This window comes from Plectropomus leopardus, chromosome 18 (assembly GCF_008729295.1).
Source record: "Plectropomus leopardus isolate mb chromosome 18, YSFRI_Pleo_2.0, whole genome shotgun sequence".
Classification (NCBI taxonomy): domain Eukaryota; kingdom Metazoa; phylum Chordata; class Actinopteri; order Perciformes; family Serranidae; genus Plectropomus; species Plectropomus leopardus.
The window spans coordinates 16,774,515-16,796,753 of NC_056480.1; the positions used below are offsets into that span (position 1 = coordinate 16,774,515).

At 39.0% G+C, this 22,239-nt stretch overlaps 1 protein-coding gene across 1 annotated transcript in view; it reads right to left on the reverse strand.

The window, feature by feature from the left end:
* The window catches only part of vps50 (VPS50 EARP/GARPII complex subunit), a 133,721-nt gene that overhangs the window by 32,797 nt on the left and 78,685 nt on the right, over window positions 1-22,239 (reverse strand). Inside the window, exons 18-22 of the mRNA XM_042506207.1 lie at window positions 21,460-21,645; window positions 17,677-17,795; window positions 15,015-15,121; window positions 13,308-13,429; window positions 8,315-8,395 (exon numbers count right to left, since the gene is read on the reverse strand). Coding sequence (XP_042362141.1) covers window positions 8,315-8,395; window positions 13,308-13,429; window positions 15,015-15,121; window positions 17,677-17,795; window positions 21,460-21,645 — 615 coding nt within the window. The remainder of the gene's footprint in view (window positions 1-8,314; window positions 8,396-13,307; window positions 13,430-15,014; window positions 15,122-17,676; window positions 17,796-21,459; window positions 21,646-22,239) is intronic.

The window sequence follows — 22,239 nt, forward strand, 5'->3', positions numbered from 1 at the left end:
TAATGCCTTAGGGACTAAGTGACACTAAAGCTCTGTATTGATCAGGATGAAGAGAACAGGATTTCAGGTCCATAGGGGAAAACACACAAGCTTCTGTTGCTTATTTTAAATTTCATAGATCAGCTATACTTTGGTACTTAACTAAACTTAGTTGAACACAAAACAACCCAAAAGTTCAGTTTTAGCATTTCCCATACAGTGCTGTTTTGCACCAGGGAAGCAAACTGTAGACACTGGGTCCCTCATTATACTAAAGTAGCCACAGTCTGCAGTGCGGGGCCACGGGTTTATCTTGGCTCCGACAGACTCTCTGTTTTCTAAAGCGCTGAGTCAGGCCCACCTCTGCTGGAGCATCTGTTTTCTTATTGGGTTTTCCCTGCACGTCCACCGGGTGATTTGTTGTGAGTATCTCAATTTTGAGCAAAAGCCTGAGGTAGTTTTGAGGTGTGTATGGGAGGCCCTATCAGTCAGCAGCAGTCGACACCTGAGGAGAGACAGGAGCTCCCTCTATTATCAAGTCTACTGGATCCATCATTTAAACTGTGTAAAGTAAATTATATAGACCTGAAGGGGTGGACAAGAAATAGTCCGCAACATTAATGGTTGGCATGAGAATAGAGATGCAAATACAGTGAAATACCCAGAACATGTATTGTCTGAACCAGCTTAATACTGAATGAGCAACCTACACATATTAACACATAATTATCCTGTAAAGTTAGTTTCTTAAACTCAAGCATCAGCATTCATGTAGAGCCAAAACAATTACCTGATTTATTAATTGACAGAAATCCAATCTAAAACACGTTTGATGAATGAGAATTTTTTCAGTCTTATTTTTTGAGCAACATGGCAAAAAACTTATAAGTTCTTGTTTCTATAAAGCTTGCTCATTTTCTTCTTCAGTGCCACATTAAGTGCTTTTGCATTTTGGAATAACAAACAAGACCAAAGTAAAATATAAGGGAGTGTACAAACAGATCCTGGAACCTAACGCTGGGTGCACACTGGACGTGGGACAGCCACGAAGAGTGCCGAGTTTGTATGGAGTGCCGGCAGCTTGCTTTCGGCAGGAAAACACACAAAACACTCTATTATGAACGAGAGAAATGCTATATTAGATAAATGATCAAATATGCATTCTGTGCTTCCATTATGCTTGTCAGTTATGTCTACAGAGAGAGAGAAAGAGAGAGAGAGAGATGGGCAGACAGACAGACAGACAGACAGACAGACAGACACACACACACACACACACACACACACACACACACACACACACACACACACAGACAGACAGACAGACAGACAGACAGACAGACACACACACACACACACACACACAGAGACAGACAGACAGACACAGACACACAGACACAGACACACACACACACACACACACACACACACACACACAACACACACAGACAGCACACACAGACAGACAGACAGACAGACACAGCCATAGACACACAAACAAGCAGGGAAAGAGAGACAGGGACAGAGCTCTCTGTGTGATTACACAGGAGGAGAGCAGGAGAAATGCTGCTGACAGGCACAGAGAAATGTGCTACTGGCGTGAACAGCCAGGCGACTGTGCTACAATTATCATACTGGAGTGCTTCTGCGTCCAGTGTGAACCCAGTGCAACTGAGCAAACCTCGCTCCTGTAACTTTCAAGGGAGCTCTGACCACCTTATTCACCAGTAAAACATAAAAATAAACATCCTTGATTCAAAGGTTTGGCAATCTCTAAGCTTGATAATCCTAGAATCGCCCTTGTCATGAAGGTGGAGGAGTTGAAAACTGATCACTCAACTGAAGTGTCTCACTCCATCGTGATTGACTGCTTACTCCTCTCCAATCTATTCCATAGAGATTTATGGGCAAGTCGAGTGGACTGTCTGCCAGGTAATTACTGTCAAGTGGATCCTACTGCACCTCTTTGTCACTCTAATACTAGAAATTTGGTTCTCATTAGATGAATGTCAACTGGAATTAGGGCCTTCATTTATTTTGTGCTACATCGTTCGGCACCTCTAAGCTTGTCTCTAGCAACTTCTTTCCCCCCTCACTGCTGGTCCGCTCACCTGCTTTGGGATGACAGCCATGATACAAAAAGAAAACAAGTTGTTTGAAATGCTAGAGTTAAAGATATAGTTCACCCTTTAATCATAAATACATACGGGTGCCCCATGTATGGGGCTGCGTCCTTGCCGCAGCGGCCGTGGGTTTGATTCCGGCCTCGGCCCTTTGCTGCATGTCATCCCCTCTCTCTCTCCCTCCCCCTTTCATGCTTAACCTGTCCTATGGAATAAAGGCATAAAAAGCCCAAAAAATAATAAATAAAAAAAAATAAAAAATACATATTTTTCCTCTGACCTGTAGTGCTATTTTTAGTCTAGATAGTTTTGGTGTGAGTTGCAGTGTGTTGGAGATAACAGCTAGAGATGTCGGCCTTCTCTCAAATATTATGAAAATAGATGGTACAAAAAAACCCATTTGAAACTCAATAGCAATATCTCTCTCTAGATAACATGACCCAGTAATTCAACATAATCGTCAGATCTTGTTGTGAGCAGTTTCATGAAAGAACTATTTTCTTTCTATCGAATTACACCAGCCAACCGTATCACAGTGCATAAAAGAAGACAGCATCTACTGCTAGCTCACCAAGCAGCACTGAGCTAGCTAATGACACAGCTCAGCCTACAGGAGGACACCATTAACGTTTACATCTCGCATTTTTATGAGCATCAGCCTCTCGGTGGTACAGTTGGCAGTTGTAGTTAAGCAGAAAGAAAATAGTTCCTAGATAAAACTGCACAAGCTCTGCTACAAGATCTGCAGATTATTTTGAATAACCAGGTCATGATTTCATGAAAGAGAAATTTTTGTTGAGTTTTTGAAATCTATTCCTTTGGTGCTTTGAGCACTACAAGTGAAGTGCCATCTAGTGGCATTATATTTAATAGAAGGCAAACATCTTTATGGCTGATATCGCCAACACTCTGCAACTCACACCAAAACAATCTAGATTGGTAGATAGCGCTACAGGTAAGAGGAAAAAAAATTTTCATTTTGGGTTGGACTGTCCCTTTAAGACCGTGACTGAGCCAAAATGAAGTGTATAAAGGATGCAGAATACTAATGAAAGGATTCGTATTGAAGTGTGTAATTCTGCGTATCACCATGTCTGTCACACTTGGAGACATGAGACAGGAAGCTGAGCGGCTGTATCCAGGGGGATCGACAGTCTCCTCATCTCATCTGAGGATCATGACCTACAGCTGGGCCTATCAATGAAGTGTGTTTGTGCGTTCCACTAAAACCCAAACCAAATGTCAATACTTGTGATATCCTGACAATGACAGTATAAACGGTCACACCATGGAGCTTAATTATGATCTATAATCCCTGTCAAATGGCAATCCCCTCTGGTGTGTTGCACCATTCACACAGAGAGACAACAGGCCACGACAAAGAGACCAGTCTGGACTGTGATGTGCCCTCCTGAGACGCAGAACTAATGACTGGGTTCAGTGTGTGACATTAGCTGCTGACTCTAAGGAGAGGCAGCGTGCCTGTGTTTGTTTGCTGTGCCAAGCCAGTGTAGCAGACCACAACCTCAACACATGCTAAGGGATTATCACTCTGCTACCAACAGGAAGAGAATGTGAAAAGTGTGTTGGAGCATGAGTGCCCGATGTAGTGATCTACAGTCGGACTACAAACCCACATATGAGTTTGCCTGTTAAAGTTACTCATATCTCTGTATGAATGCTGTTTCCTGTCTGTCAGTGGGTTTGTGTTTTGTGTGTGAATCTCTGCAAGCACCCTTGCTGCCAGATGACTCCTGCCAACGCAGAAATTACCCGGTTTCTAATTCCTGCATCGGTGCCAGGCATGAAAAAGCCTGAAGAGTTCCACTCTCCACTAAAGCTGGGTACACAGAAGTGCTCGTATGCCCGCCACAAACACACATCTATTCAACTCATCACACACTGTGGGTTGATGTAAGTATTGTAAGATGAAAATTAAACAGGAAGAACACATTATTTCCAAACTATGATCTTATCTTCATGCCTGGGCTGATGGTAAAGACTGAAATAAATACTTATACAAACAGGTTATTGGATATTCAGTCAGAGGCACCAATAAACTGGGAGTTGTTTGTGCTGAGAGTTGAGAGGCATGTAATCGCTGGTGCACAGCTGCTGAAGAGGAGGTGATAAGACAAACAGATATGAAAGGAAGGAGGAAAATGAAAAAAATGAGAGAAAAAAGTGAGAAAAATAGAGCAACTGATTGGTTCGGTAAATACTGGTGGTTTGAGTATTGAGAGAAGCGAGAGGACCATGAACCAGAGGTGGCCTTCATTGCAAATGCTAGCCTGTGTCAGCTCTCTTCACAATGTTGCCTGCAGCAACAGCTCTCAACAGCTGCCACAGCTGAACTTCCTGGCAGTGACAATATGGCCACAGATGGCGGTTCATGGCACTATTGTGATACACCACTGTCATCTAACCTGCCCCGAGCACATCACCACAGGATCTGAGATTTTTTCCTCAAGCGAGTATTAATCACTATTTTATGTGACAGCTGATTCCTTTCAAGTAAAACAATTCAGTTTGGAGCTTTGGGTAAATGTGACACATTTGTACCAGAAGAAACTGAGGTGGATGACAGCGTGTGTGATTAAACATTATGTAACAGGTGTTTTGTAATGTACAAATATGTGAACAAGGCAATTACATCGCTGCCACGCTCAGAAGTTTCTCCCTAACCTCACAACCTTCCAAACACTCTCAATGAAAAGGAAGTGAACTCGAAATGAAAACTGCCAAACCCAGAGAAGCGGCGGGGGGGTTTCAGAGAGGTAATCAAGAATAGTGGAGGCAGAGGGAGAGAACATAAACGAGGGGATGATCTTTTACTTTTCCCCTGTGGAGCTCCCAATTTAAGCCGAAGTCGCTCCGTACCTGAGACGAGATGAGATGGAATCTCACATGCCGTCCATATGGGACTCGGAGTCATTACCAGCACATTGGTTTTGGAATCAAACAGTTGCGATGGCAAATCAGGGGAACAAAACCGCAAGGGTTCAGATGCTCAATTGAAATGCAGTGTGCAATTAACTTTATAATCTGTTTACAAATGAGGTCTACCCTGCTGCAGTCTCTGGAGTGTGTGGGTGTGTGTATTTGCATGCAGGGGGAGTGCATCTATGCACTCTACATGAATATGTTCTCTGTTTGGAGTGAAGTCACCTATATTAAAAAAGACGGATTTATAATCCATATGGAAACTGGGTTTAAATTGTAATAAATGACAGTGTGTGGAAATGAAAGCGCAACACAAAGAGTGCGTCTGTGAGATTTATGTGTGCAGATCATAATGTGAAACACAGAAGAGCAGACAGAGAGCGAGACAGAGATGAAAAAAAAGAAAAAAATAGGGAGTGCTGTGTAAGTTTGGAAAATGGGGCATTTTTCCAACATTGAATGATTTATCGGGATGAGCTAAAATAGTTTTGCATATGAGAAAAGACAGACTAAATGCATTTGGCAAAACATTAGACAGAGGATGGGTGTAATTACAAAGCCAGAGTCAGTGTCCTGCCGCTGAAGTGGTTTTAAATAGAACTAATATCACGAAGCCTGTGGTGGCCACAAAGTGATATGATCATGCTCATCTTAAATGCGCGTGTGCATGCACGCCTTAAAGGTTTAACATCATTTTGTCTCTTGAGAGAGCTCACTTAAAAGCCCACGTCTCTGTTCTCTTTCTCTACCCAATCTGTCCATTTGTCCCTCTGTGTTCATTTGATCAGTTCAGAGGATAAACATGTTCTCCACAGCTGAGCACCGAGCTTGTCTGACATTTGAAAATGGCTCACGATTTAGCCAGAAAATAACTGGGGTGTAAAAAGTCGCTGTAGTGCCCCCTGAGGGAAGAAAACATGTTGCTGCAGTTTTTACACTATTTACTACAATTTAAAGTTTTGACACTTCATCATTCTTTTCAAACTTTTACTTCCTTTCTTCCCTCTGCCTTCATGTTGAACTATAAACATCACAGCAAAGTAGCCAGCATTGCTATCACAGCGAAATGCCATTATTCTGCGCTGTCAAATAAATGCTCTGTTTAACAGAAAACAAAAAGGTGCTGTAGATGCTATGTGCTCCCTGCTGTGGAAAACTGCTGATTAGATCTGCATGCAGAAGTGAGGCTTGTTGGAAAACAATTCACCTCACTTCACATTCTGATGGGATATACATTAAAGATGAGAATGGTGTTACGGGCTGCCATGGCAGCTTGGTATTAGATTTATACAGGTGCTGAAAAGGCACCTGACAACTAATAGCAGTCCAAATCAGTGATCAAATTACTGCCAGGTTTTTTAATGTTTCAATAATGTTTCAGAGTCCCCCCAAAAAATGTATTCTAATTTAATAAGTCACTTTGTCCTGCAGCCTGGTATGTGGTGTTACATGAGAAAAGATTTCGAGACAGGCAGATTTAAGGCAGATTTTTGGACATATCATCTCTGTCTTATTCAAGCATTGCAGGTAAGTATGCATGTCCCTATGTACTGAGTACAGGTAGGTTTTATAAAGGAATACGGTTATTAAAGTGGGTTTGATTAATTTAAATATGCCAACAAGTATGTGTAAGTATAAAATACAATCATAAGGTTCAGTGGTCGGTTTTAAGATTTGGAACAACAGTAATGTGGACCTTCATGCAAAAGAGCTGAAAAAAGAAATTGAAAGATGGATAAATTATTTTAAATAAAACATTTGTGGCTACTAAGTCCTTAGAAATTTAAATTCAATTTCAATTTATTACTAGGCCTAATACCTATAAAAGTACCATAAAACTACCATTTTTGAGCTCTATCTTACACTCTGCGCAAAGCAGCGCACATTGTAGTGCAACAGTCATTTATCATTTCAGACCAATGCAGTTTTCACTTCTGTGGTTGGTGCCCAAATTGTGTATGTACTTGCACCCATTCATGCCAGTGGGCGTATAAGCCTTATATTAGGTTTACTCAGGCGCATTGTTGGTGTATTTCTATTTTGAGGCAGTAAAAAGTGACTGCACCACTGACCAACAAAAACCTAAGTCAGTAGAGGGGGATTTTTCTGCTATTTAAAGGGAACACTATTCAAGCAGTATTGTGCACCCACATAGGTGGGTTCACAACATGTGCGCACACGATGTAATAATACATCATTAATGAGGAAGCCCCACAGATTCTCAGAAAATGAAAAACAAAACATTATATAGAATCTCACCAAGTGGGAAGAATACATTTTCTTCTTCATTTTGAAAACTGATTGTGATTCACAATTGGTGGCCTATGATAAAAAATCCAATTAAACTATGCATACGCAATACTGGCCTCTCTATTTTCCAATGCAGCAGCTCTGGGTTAAATTAAAAGCTGAGCTAATGCTGTCTGGTTTCCAGAGCTTCTGAACTTGGCATTTCTGAATAATAATGTACATAACCAACATGTGTAAATAACAGATTATAAATGAATAAAAGCTCAGTCTTGTACAGATTTGAATTCAAGGCAAAATGACTCAAATATGAGTTCAGCGAGCCATTTACTCACGCTTCCACCATAATTAGACTCAAGGGATGCAACTCATTGTTTTTCCGCACTAAAGACAAATAAAAACCAAACCAAAAGATCAACACAATTCCATATTTGCCTCAGGGGAGCAAAACTTCAGCGGTATTGCAGAATATAGTCAGACTAAAATCCACAGATGGATTCTCTGAACACAGACCAAAAAGCCTGTCTGATATGGAGACAAATAAAAGGTAGAAATGAGAGATGACACCCGCTTCATCATGTAACAGAGGAGACAGACTGTAGAAAGATATCAGACAAAAAGTGTAGAGAGTGTGAACCGCACCAGACTAATTGTCACTATGTAGTTTCACAGAGGGGAGCAGTGATTGAAAGCCCTAATGGAATAACACACATCCACCCTGGTGTGGCCACTTAAACACAGGGAGGTGTGTGTATGTGTGAGTGACCACTGGCCAGATAATGACGACCCATAATGCATTTTGTGGCAATACCGGCTGTGAGATCAGACATGTGGTCTGGCTGGATAGAGTCGATGGGCAACAAAATGCAGGTAGTGGCACAAAGAGGAGAGAAAGGGGAGAGGAGAGAGCATGTTTGTGTCGCAAAATACGACAGACGATGAGGTAAAAAGTGATGGTGAAAGAGAAAGGAAGAGTAGAAGAGAAGGTGAGACAGAGTAGAGGAAGAGAGTTACAGTCTCACCATGTCAATGAGGCTCTCCTGGATCCGGTTCAGTGTGGTTCTCAGTCTGCTGCTGATAAGGCCCAGACCCGATGACTCATACTGTAGAATACACACACACACACATATGCACACACAGTTAGTGTCTGCACCATGCACAAACACGCTCACACACTTTAGCAGAGTGTGAAAGCATGCACGCACGCACACACACGCACACACACACACACACACACACACACGGCAACATTGGCTTTCATCTCACGTAGCCGGAGACAAGAGAATCTTTACTTTCTGCTTCTAGTTGAGTCTAATCCAAAAGAGGGAGGAGGAACTGGGAGGAACAGATATCAAAATCAGACAGTCACACCGGCTACAGTGGATGACAGACGAGAGGTAAAAGAGGAGCTTGGAGGGGGAGGAAGCACAGCAAACTCACCATCTAAAAGCTTCTGAAATCCCTTTCAGATGATGTAACTTCAGAAAGCAAATCACGCACACCTTAAGGGCTTCAATTCAACCACAACACAAATGTTGACTAGTATTTTGGACTCACAAGGCAGGGGAAAAACCTTGCTTATGAGTCATAATGTTTCCAGAGATCTACTCTTACCAAGCAAGCTGGACCCACCACCCTGGCAGTGCCTGCGTCTCTGCCGCCATGAGCTGGCAAAGACGGGCTTGGGACAGGCTATGGGTGATGAATGAACAGAAAGGGAAAAACAAGAAGCAAAATCTCAAATTTAAAAAAATATATCAGGGTAATGAAAGTATTACAGAATTTTTATAAAGCACAAAGAAAAATAATAAGAATAAAGCAAGAAATGGGTGGATTTACTCTAAACATCAAAAACTGTTCTAACTTATCAGAAACTGATCAGCCAGGTAAAGTGTGGAAATATCCAAAAACTTCTGAACCTTGTTGTTTAACAACAACTTTGAACTTTAAAGGATTGGGAACCCTGCAGAGATCACCTTGATTATGTCATTAGCGGACAGGGCGGTTATTATAAAAAAAAAACTTCTGGCATTTAAAAAACTTGGGTAGGGATAATCTAATGAAATATGCTATAGAATTGCATTATGGGAAACGTAGGATCAAATTTCTTTGGAGAATTTCCACCCATTCTAGAGATTAAAAGTCTAAACGTCAGGATATCTCGTCCCCTTCTGCTTCTATTTTGACTAAAAATCAATTTCTTAAAAATGCTCCATCTTTAGGAAAGTGCTTTATTAATTTGCTGGTGCACCCATTTAATGACACGACTCTTAGCCTGAAAGAGTTAAACTGTTTTGCACTGGTACAGAAAATTGTAACTCCAACTATAAACTGACCTGACAACCAGTGAAATAATGGTATCTTAACTCTTTGAAACCTGAACATATTGGCTTAATTTTTTTTTCAAAAACTTGGAAAGCAGACAGTGAGCTTTTTTTTAATGACCAAAGAAACTTGCAAGAAATTGGTAAAAAGTTACAAGAAAATGACCAGAAACAAGCAAAAAAATGATAAAGAAAAAGAAAATGTACATGTAAATAATAATAACATCTGATAATTACAATAATATCCGAAATTTATAATGACTGTAGATAGTTTTCTTGGTATTTTTCCATAGTTATTTAAAAATGTCCAATGATTTTCTCTCTCTCTCTCATTTTTTAGGTCATTCCTTTTATCCCACATTTTTGGACTGAAACCAAACCAATTTGTTCAATATTTTGAAGGTTTAAATGCTTGTGAAAGGCATCTGAATGCAGAATAAAAAAAACTGATGTCGATCTATGTGTCAAAGGGTTATATTATAGTCCTCAGCCATGGGGTCACAATTATCTAAAGGAAGACTGAAAGCAATTATGAGAGTTGGGGGGTAATTTTTCTATCCTGCGTCACAGGAGCCTCTGATGACGTAAACACTTTGACTCGCATGTTTGAGTGCAAGACGAATATCATCTACTGAGAGAAATTTTCTGTGGGAGTCAAGAGTCGAGAATGAAAAAGAACTATTTCTTGCATTATTGCTCATTTTTCAGAGAAGCCATCTATTCACATGTCAGATACTTTCCTGTTCTGATCTCTTTCTCTTTGCAGCTCTGCCTCAACACATCTCTCCTACTTCAGTGTTTGAGTATCCAGCCTCTACACTTTTTTTCGTTCTGCAGTTCATAGTCTTCTATCTTTGTCTTCCCTTCATCTTTCAATTCACAATCTTTTTGTCTTATTTCCCTTTCTGTCTATCCTTTTTTCTTTCTTCTTAGAATAAACACCCAGGAGGAATAGCAGTAATATACAAGTTATTTCAATAAGGCAAACTTTCCATAATTTTGCAACATTAATCACTTAAAAAAACAGTTCCTAACTCTGCCTTTCTTTGAGCAGGTGAAAGCCTGGTTCTTAATGGTGATGAAGAATCTGTGAGCATGGCACATAATGCATCTTTAGCATGTGTGTGACAGAGTCAATGGTGCAGCTAGACTTGACAGGGTCAATATACACAGATAATGGGGTATTTACCCTTTTAAATATTAATGCCACCCATTACTCTTAACTGGAGAAGTTAAGCAGCTCAATCTTGATTCCAGCTGTGTAAAGACAGCATAGCCTAGGTCAAAATACCAGCACGTGTGCATAGCAATTTCCACAGGCTTTTGAAAGATTCATGGGGGCATTAGCATTTTGCTGTAGGTACCTCTTTGAGTAAGACTACTAATGAAATGGGCCAGTTCATGTTATCATAGTTAATGAGGACTAGTGAGATGAGGGAAGAAGAGAAAGTGAGAGTTCTAGAGAGATACAGACAGAGAGATGAAGAATGACATGAGAACGGTAAGAGATGAAGGGATGAAATACGCACAGCGCTATGTGAAAGGAGCAAAAGGGTGGTAAGGAGCAGGAAAATGGCATACATTAAATGTGTAAGGAGGAAAAGATAGCTTCAGACAAGGTACACAGTGAAACGGAGAAACAGTGATATGACCACACTGTAAAATCTAAGTTAATTTTACTAAAAAAAAATCTGGGAAACAGATTGCCTTAAAAAATTTAAGTAAATATAACTATTAGTCTTTATTAATGTTTACTGTATATCTCATTGTTAAGTGTACTTAAAATTTGGTCATATTACTTAATATCATGAAGTTGTTTAATTAGAAGAAGTTCAATTAAATCAATCTTTCTAAGTTTCAGCAACTTCAGTAAACCAAGTTTACTGTACGGTCTGTTTTCTGCTGATCATATTTGAATATTCTTAAATATTATAACAGAACTTGCAGATCTCCTGACTTCATCATTGAAAAAAATCTCTTTTTCATGAAGTTAAGTCAGATTAACTCGGTTTACAAAAGTTGCTGACACTTGCAACAACTTTTCAAAATCAAGTAAATACAGTTTAATTTCAGGTAAACTTAAAATTTAGACATAAAGTAATCAGAAATGAGGATTTAAAGTTATATTTACTTTCCTTTTTCAAGGCAATCGGTTTTCAAGATTTTTTTTAACTGAGATCAACTTGTCAGATTTTACAGTCTAAAGGCATGACACACACTCACACTGTGTACATTAACTCATTGTGGTCAGATAAAGACACTCGAGAAAAGCAACCTCTTGACAAGTTGTCAAACCAGTGTGTTCCCTTCCCTCATCTCCACATGACAAACACACACACAAACACGTCAATACTGTGCAGCAGAGCGGCCCCCACAGAGCGTTCATCCTCTTTATCTCCTCCACCTCGATGGGACAGAAGTCATTCTGCTGCTATCATTACCACTTCCCTGAGGGTGATACTGACACAAATGCTGTTTTCTGTCTTTGTGAGACACAGTATAAATGACATGATAGTCTTTGGATGCAGCGGGGGAAACTGGGCCCCCACACTGTAACCAAACATTCAGCTTCAAAACTGAACTGAGGCAGCAATGATAAAAGACGGAAGCAGCAGTTATTCCCTGTCTCACTGTACATAATCCAATAAATGTGAAAAATGTCAAAATCAATCCTCAGAAATAAATGCAGGCAATTTTCTTCAAGCACCACATCACTGATGCAGCAGAAGCAATATTATGCAACAGCGGGTGTTGCAATGGAAAAAATATATAATAACCCTATTGTGTGCTCATGTTTGCTTAATTTTTTTCTTAATTTTTCACTGTCCCATTTCTAAGAATTGATGGGTGTCAATGCTGCATTTAAATCAAATTTGCTCCTCAGATTGCCACATCATAGCCACAATATTGTGACAGCTACATCTGTCTGTACACCCAGTCGCCAAAGTAATGTTGGCATTGTAGGCTCCTGCAAACCATGGATATTGTTACATTTGTGCATTTTATATGTAAAATTTGTATATTTCATTTATAACTTATATGTTCAAACTTACCATTTCTTTATCAGTTTTCAACTGTATGTTGTGACAGTGCTGTGTTTAAGGTGTGGTTAGGTTTAAGCACTTGGTTAGGGTTAGGAAAAAAGTAGTAAACATACTTGGAAATTTCTCAACATTTCATTAAAAAATATACATTTTGTTACAAGCACAGGTCCTGAAGTCCTGAAGTGTTGTTAAAAAAAACCCTTTTGTCAATTGCTGGTCTGAACAGTGGTCTGCTGCTGCCAGCTGATTTGCAGCTGTCTTGCCTTGATGTCACCCAATCCACCATCCTCTCCTCCTCCTGATGAGAAACTCATTTACATGTAATCTGAGCTACGTCACTTTAAAATGTTTATATGATACAAATGACAAATACAAATGTAAAATATCTGTTGTTGGCAGAAATGTACAATACCAGCATTTTATTCAGTCGACTGGAAAGCTGTACAATGTGTGTGCTGGTGTGTTTTTATAGATGCCATATGCAACCCAATGCAAACCAAGACTACATGACGTGGTGAGCATGTGTTGAATTTTGTGGATTTTTAACAGTATAGTGACAGTGGAGACAGTCACATTTCTCTTCAACATAGATATGCAATGTGTGATCAGATAGCAGCATAGGAATGAATTAAAAAAAAATGCTGTACCATGTCATTGCGTCCAAAGAAGGTGTATACAGCATACAGGTAGTAGTCAAAGAGCTGTGACACACAGTGGATGACATCGAAGGCGATTGGCTTCAGAATGTTCATCATCTGCATGTACTTTCCTGTTAAGGGAGGACAGAAAATAAACAAGTAACCAGAAGTTTGTTGGATAAGCTTTACGTGTTCCTGCTTGCATTACAGGGCGAATTGCTCTGTGTTAACATATCTGGTTATATTCAAAGTGTTTGCTTTTTACCCTGTATCGGTTAACAGTAAATGAAATGCTTCTGGTCTAATTTACATCTTAAAGGAGATTAACAGAGTTAAACTACAGGCAGTTAATCAAAGTGGAACCACATCCTTTTGGGAAGAACTTCAGCAGGAACATATTGCATTTGCATAAACTCAAGGGCAAGGATTCAGTTGAAGAGCGAGGTAATAAAAGCAACAAGTACAGAGGTACAGGGGTGTAACAAGGTTACCATTGACTCAGAACCGATGAATGGATGGAAAAGAAAAAAGAAATAAACTCAATCTAGCCGGCTTTGCCACTGAGACAGCACTATTTCTCTCACACTCTCATTTTTCACGCCCTTTCTCTTGAATTCTATACCGAGAACTCAGGGAGCAATCTAACTCCATCAAAGGGCTGCACAGACGGAATAAGACATGACTGCGTGAAATCAAACTTTGGTTTTTCACTCAGTTTGCCACTTTAACTTTTGTCACACAGCTCTGAATCAATATTACCAATTTTATGAGGAAAAGACAAAAGAAAACAATTATTCTATTTTGTACTGTATGTGTGGGGCATCTCTGAAGCATGAGCAGAAGAGGGGCACTCTAAATGAAAACAACTGGTAGGACCAGACTTTTTTTTTGTTTGAAATGTTGCAGAAGTGTTTCACTGCTGGAAAGATGGTCTTTTAATGAAGCTAAACTGCCTATGCAGTAGAAAAATGAAAATACTTTTGAAATTAGTGCTACATGACAAAAGGAAACAGAAAAAATGGCTGTGGCATTTGCTTTTGCAAAACCAGTAAATGCTACTGCTGGTGGGCAAAGTGATGCTACCTTGGCCATTTTTCAACATTTAACAATATGGCTTTGCTTTGACTCTTTAACATCCCATGACCTCATACTTACCTGTTTACTTGATGTTTTTTTTTTCATTTTTTTCTGCTGTGCTATTTATCTGTTTTCACTTTTCTGCTCATTATGCCTATAATGTAAAAAATGTTTTTAAAAAAATCCCTTAACTATCCCTTTTAAAGTAACAGCAGATCTGCATCAACCTGACTTATTAAATGACTTCATATAACGGATGATTTATTCAGCCGTGCGACCCACACAGGAAAGATAACTGCCAAGTCTAATTCCTTTTCACACATGATGAAAATCACATCAAGAGGGTCACATCTCCAAAGGGCACGCTTCAACATAGAAGATGTCTTCAAATCCACGTCACAAAGACGTATGAGCACCTCTTCGGAAACCGAAGGTTAGAGGTCAGGCAGAAGGCTAACAATCATTAGTGCAGCTCAGTCACACAGGTAGCAGCAGAGATCTGAGAGTACCAAAGACCTGCTTGCTTAATTGGTGAATAAACAGACACCTCGGCAGGCTGGAGAGAATGCCCATTGTGGCTGCTCAAGGAGAAGTGGAGTGTGTACGGTATGTGTGTGTGTGTGTGTGCCAGGGACTCACCAACAAGCCGGATGACGTTGAGGGTGGTGTTTGTGAGAATCGGTGCATTGGTCTTATTGAGGTTGTAATCCGACTTTTTCTTGCTTCTTATGGTCTCTCGAGACACACTGATGCGTGCAAGATGTGAGACAGAAAGTAGGGCAGAGTCATGAGAAGAGAAGAGACTTGGTAATACATGTTAACATCACTAATCCTCGGCAATGATCGCATAGGTTCAAAAACCTTAGCTGGGTCAGAGTCTTGTAATTGATCAATAAGAACCCATTACACAATGCATGACACACAGGAGGACCCCGGCGGTGAAGTCTCTGAACTGGTGATCCTGGAGTACCAAACCCCTGACACTGACCATTGAGCCATATTAGCCAGCAATCATTACATGGGCTTTCTAATTTCTGGATGTGACCATGAGACCCATTCAATAATTAACCATTAGTGATTCCTGCTTATAAGAATGGGAAATTAGCATTTTAGTGACTATAGGCTAATGTCAGGTTAATACACATAGGGAATAAGAAATCGAACATGGCAATTTAAAGCGGAATCACATGGCAACTTCAGATCTGTGAAACGACGAGACTTAACGTTGAGCACGAACATCACGATACAATGAATAAGTCACTCTACATTACATGAGGGGAAACGATTATTAGAACAAGACTTCTGTAATGAGGAGCTACTGAATATGTTACATTATTGTATGTCTTCTGTCCCATGTAAAACTCAATGTCAGTGCTCAGCTATATAACATATATGTACACATAAGGGTCCAGGTTCTTAATAAGTCGTCCACCACATACACTTGCAGTCTGTTTACTGACAAAAACAATTATGAGTGTTAAAAAACTCCATCATGCTGTAGCAAAGAAGTCATTAAAAACAACAGTCAAAACATGCTATGACAGTTATTGCTTGCATTAAGTATATGACCCTTAGAATTCAACACTCACTGATAATTAAATACGAAAAACTTTCCTCAGTTGCATTTAAATTTCTCATTCAAATAAAAATGAATCATTTTACACAAAGTGCGGAGGAGCACAATTGCCTCCGCTTTTGTTTAACAGTGGCTGATCTTTCAATAGTCACCAATCAAGGAGGTGGGAAGAAAGAGAATTTTTCATGGGTAGGAAAAAGCTTGATACTAAGCTTTCTGCCTACTTGGCAGGGTTAGGCAGAGGGGAGCTAAAATTGTCATTGCTAAATGCATAAAAAGTGTCATAATGCGTGACTTCGTATCCGTTAAGAACTTCCGTGAAAAAAGGACATTTTGTGTCCATGATTAACATGAGTTACTTCTTTTTCCATGCACTGTTCATTTGCTTTCATAACTTCAGAACAGCCAGGAGTAGAAATGACACACACACCTGGTTATACAACGCACCATTGAGGCCATAACAGTGTTTCCCACAGACGCAGAATCTGTACCATATGTGGTGGTAGCTCAAGATGGGGAATTTGGGCACTGGATCAGCACACTTTCCAGTTTCTTTTTGTGTGTGTTTTTTGTGATCCATGTCCGCTGGAGGTTTTCACAGGATTTTTGATCAGTCGATAAGTTTGTAGTTGTTGGATAAATCAGAGCTGATCAGATCAGATCATACTGATGGATTAGATTAGAGGAGGAGCTGCTGTGGAAGTTAGTGAGAGCAAACTTTTTGTTCCTGACATTACAGGAATGTGATCTGGGGTGCGGTTTCCATGGAAACGCAACTGGCATCTTAAGTTGGTTTGAAAATGAAAGACATCTATTAAATTCAATCTCTCTTGTTCTAAAAAGAAGGAAGTTCTTGTTCTATAGGAATAAATGAAGGGTTACGTTTTATTGTGCTGGGCTTTTAACCGGTCCTTGTGTGCCCAGAGCTCACTCTGCGCTCCGGGAGTGTGGTGCTTTAAATAACCGTATTGATATTTCAACAGTGCTCCCAATGAACAGTCCAGCCACAGTTCCTTCAGATTAAGAAAAGTTAAATTTAAGACTTTTAAGGCCACTTGGAATGAAATCTAAGATCAATTTTACAATAACAAAAAAAAAAAAAAAAAACAAATCAACTACTTAGGGGTTGGAACAATTTTATCAAAATCTTTATTGTAAGATAAAACACACATATTTGGCCTTTAAAAAATTGGATGATCTACTTAAAATGCTGATTTTTTTTAAAACCTTCTAAATTGGAACACATGGAAACATTTCTTATTATAAAAGTATCTATTTGGTTTGCCTTAAAAAGATCCATCTCTTTGATATGTCATTTGATGGATGTGATAAATGTTATTGTGTTGTTGGTTCTTTGATTATTATCTGCATGTGATGCAATGCAAAATGTATACCATAAATTATTTTTAAGTTTTCATAACCAATCATTCTGATTTTTTAAAATGCAACATCAGAAAAAAACAATAAAGATCCTATATTTAAGCACTTTGACAGATTGATTAAAGATACTTTAATACCAATTCATGCCTTATTTTAAGACCTATAAATGTAATGCCTTTTAAGACATTTTAAGAATCTGTGGGAAACCTGGGTCCAGCCCAAAAAACAAAAAATCTGAGAAAATCTGTGTCGAGCTGCCACAAATAAATGAATGTGTGGAAAACCCTGCATACCCCAATCTGTGTGTAGTCAGAGTGTTGTAAAACAATCTGTCATAAAACTGACCTCTTGAGGGGGACATCGCCTGTTTGCTCATCTACGTAGTCCTGCTTGAGCTCCTCGGGGACATCACTGTCGCTGTCATAATCTTGATACACACTCTTCTCCAGCTCGTCTGACTCATACTTAAATTGGGGAAGAGAAAGATCAGATGAAGTAAACGGAAGATATTCGAAGGGTCAGTGCAGTGAAGAGATGTAAGTATGTAAAGTTAAATACTGTTTTAACATGCTGTGACACTTTGCTGACACATCACCAGAAGACAAGTGCAAAAAAATGATAAAGAAGGAGAGAGAAAGAAAGTGCTGTTAAACCAAATTGTGATTAAATTATCTAAAAAAATTAATTGAAAAGACAGTAAAATATCCCGTCTTTTAGCCCTAATTGGTTCATAACCATGAAAGGACTGGCACAAAGAGGAAAAGCAGAAAATTAATTCACATCCTAGGGGAAAGTCTGGGTAAAGCTACCCTGAAATAAGACAATATTTTCTTTGTCCTTAACTGCAAGCTCAGGCAACACAAAAGCCATATAGAAGGGATTATAAGCTTAAGAGCGAGCCAAGTTATGGCTTCTGTAAGCCTGACACGTTAAATAGTGCAATATTGCTTTTGATGATGAGCTTGGAAGGATAATATGTCAATATATTTAAAAAAAAAGTCTGTGTTGTGTAATAATGAACTTTTTTTTTCCAAATTTCCCATGGTTTTTTTCTATCGTTGGGGAACTATGTAACATCTGCTTTAAGTTTTGTAGTGGGGTATGACAAAAAGTTAAAATATTTCATACAGAAGTACCATCTACCGTTACAGATGTTAGTATTATCTGACGGCCTCACTTCATTTTAATGTCCTGCTCTCATCCACTAAAATGATATCTGGTTTGCCGTCTACCGTCTCCCTTAATCCATGTGAATGCAGCATAAACCTTGAAGGAACATCCAAGTGATTTTAGACTTTATGTTTATTATTGGAAGAACACGTGGATAACATACACAGTGATATGCACTATTCTCTGGATCACTGTGTCCAGATTATATTAAACCCTACAGAAGCCAGGACGGAGCTTGTTTTCCTCTCTCCGTCTCCTGACGTCAGTACTCTTCAGGCTGTGATCAGAGCTGAGAAATATCAATATATATGAACAAAAGCTATATTTCACATTTTACAAAAAACAACGTTGTTCTGAATGAGCAGTGGTGGAGTGTAACAAAGTACATTCACTCAAGTGCTGTACTTAAGTATGAATTTGATGTAGAGATAATTAAGTGCCAACTATTTTGATATACATTTGAGTCTTTCCTTTCATTTTCTTTTTTTAAAAAATTTTGAGTCTTTCAGTGTTTTTAAAGGTTTGCCTGCATTTGGTACTTTTAATTTTAAGACTTTAAGTACATTTTCCTGGTTATACTTACTTCCTTTAACTTAAGTAGCATTTTCGATACAGGACTTTTACATGTAACAGAGTATTTTCACAGTGTGATATAAGTACTTTTACTTAATAAAGGATCTGGATTCTTCTACAACTATACTGTGTATGAGTCGATTACTGAAAACAAAGACAGGGCAGATGTTCAGGCTAGAGTGTTTGAGAGTGTGTGAGCTCTAGTTTCCCACCAGTGTCTACCGAAGCAATTTCAAAAGCTTCATTGAGGATCTGCCAGTACCAGAGAGGCAATGCTGGTGTGTGTGATAAAAGAGACTAGAAACTTTCCTCAAAGAACAAGAGGGCCCTGCCATAAGACTAACGTAGACACACAACCACAAGATGTCCATTGATTTCAAGGTACAAGGTACCTTGAAATCAATGGACATTAGCCACAATTTGTCTGTTGCATGCCATGCCCGTTACGTTGTTCGATTAAGATTTGTCCTGCAAAGCAAACAAGCTTGCTCTCAGCTGCTGGATGAGACAAGAGGCTCATGCTTGATCCCAAGTTCTGCTGCTCTTTTGGGTTTAAAGATAGAGCTGCACGAAGCACAGCACCAAACTATCTCCTCTGTCAATTATGTATGGCACTAAAGTGGCAAGCCTGGTAGTTTTACTGGACAACACAGACTGCCAGCAAAATGGAACAGCACCATACTTAGCATTAATACATGTTTTTTAAGGCGACATGCTGCCTATTTTTATTAAACAAAAAAAACGAGTAGAAATTGTGTTTCTAAAGAATAAAACTGTTTCCAGTGTTAGAGGTTTGTATACGAATACTACACTACACAGCATACCAGGCAGTATTGCTTTGCTGAGGAAAATGTTTGAATCCTGATGGATGAGGACGAGTGCTGGGGTGTTACTCAAAAAAGTAATGTATTATACTTTTAAGAAGAGTAATGAATTACTTTAGATAATTACTCCCTATAGAAAGTAAATTGCTACACTAGTCGTTACATTACTTTTGCATTACTCTACAAAACTGCCTGAGACGCATCGTCACGTAATTACAACTTAAAAATATGATGCCATTAACCCTTACATATGCCCACATATCATAACAAGAAGGATCAGGAGAAAAAGACAGTACTGTCAGCAGACTAGAAATGCCTCAAAATGAAACTATATTAGGGCAAAATGGGATAAAGAACACATCAAACATCATCATCATAATTCTTTTGATTAGTGGACCTTGACGGACTTAAGGAATATAAAATCAAGGAATTGTCACAAGTTCAGACTTTATGATGCTTCACAGGTAGGGAATCGCCACTTTTTGCATCTCTGCTGTTTACCATGCCGGTAGCATTGTAAATGAATTATACTATAACAAAACTGGCACTCACAGTTTCAGTAAATGAACTAAACAACTGAGATGTTGAGAATCAAACCGAGCTAGTGATGTCTAAGATGTCAATTTTAGTTTAAACATTTAGGCCTATGTTTGTATGGGTAATGTAAGCTAACTAACATGAGCTCTATAGCAGACTAGTCCCGTTTATTTGACATGTTTATCACCTAAGCAGCACTTACACCTCATGAGGAGGAGGTTCTTAAATCATTTGTCAGACAACTTTTTCCTCCCATAGACTGTTTAAAAAGTCTATGGTTCCTCCAAAAAGTTAGCACAGGTTGCCCAGCACGCTGAGAAACTGCTCCACGGGCGCACTGGATGCTGTTGCTGTTGTTGGCCTGGTTTATTTTTTCTATCTGCTCATTATACGGATAATTGTAGAGGCATGTAATGAAAATAACAGCTTTGTTGTTTGATAAGTAATGTAATTACAAAATTTAGAACAGTAACACGTCATACTACTGTTTTATAGACAAATGCGATGTGACTACAATTAATATGTAACACGTAACACCCAACACTGATGAGGACCCACAAATTCATAGAAATGACCACATGACAAATACACACCGCTCCACTCTTAAGTCTATCATTTGCCCTGCTGTGGGATCTACCCACAGATATCATTTGCTGTTTGTATTTCATGTCAGTGCAGCAAAGTGTTATAATAATCATGGCACGTTCTGCACTGCTGGCCCTCCACTGCTGATAAAAGTTTGTTATGGCCCTGGTGATGACAGCCTGAGAGCTGCTGTAAACAATTTAATGAACCACAGTGGTTATATCCCAATTAATCAGCTTGGCTCTTTATTAACTTGTTTGGAGATGCACCTCAACAGGTAGCCTTGTTAATTATGTAAGTGGGTGTATCTGTCTGGAAGCAATGAAAAACGTGTACAACTACAGCTTCACTGACTGGACAACATTTCACACTAATACAACTCATTCCAAACCGTTAAGCAGGCACCAACTGGAAGCATGTCTTTGCAGCTGCCACTTACCCCGTTAGATGCCAGCACATCCTCTGTCTCCTCCTCTTTGTGCTCAGCAGGCATCTCAAAGGGGTTTCCCTCCTGAAGGTATTGCTGGAACAACGACAGCTCCTCCTGAGCCGGGCTGGTCAAGGACGCGGCCTGTCTGCTCGGCGATACGGAAGGAGAACGGCACTGGCCCATAAACTTAAACTCCTGTGGTGGAGAAGAAGGGAAAGAGATGAAAAAAAAGATGTATGTAGGTTCATGATTGGTAGAGTAGATGAGGCACACAGTAGGGCTGCAGCAATTCTTTTAATTATTGGTTAATGTGGTCATTATTTTATCAATTAATTGATCAATCATTTTGTCAAATAATGTCAGAAAGTAGTGAAATAAAAGCATCAAATTATTATATTAAAAAATAATATAATAATAACTTAAAATATTATTATATTAATAATAATATAATAATAATTTAAATTATTAAATTATTATATTTAAGAAGCACGAACCCAGCAAATGTTTTTTTTAAACAAAAAAAAAGGCTTTTTTTTGTTTAAAAAAACAAACAAACTTAAATAATTATTTGATTATCAAAATAGTTGCTGATAAATTTTCTATAGATTGATTATTGATGGATTATTGACTATTCCTAGCACATGAGCACATGAGAAATGAAAGGTTCTGAAACTTAAGTATGTCATAGCTTGCCCTGTTATTAATCATATTATTTTACAAAAGCCTCCACTATAACATTTTTATCAATTTTGGATTTGCAAATCAGCAATCATGACAAGGATGAAAACA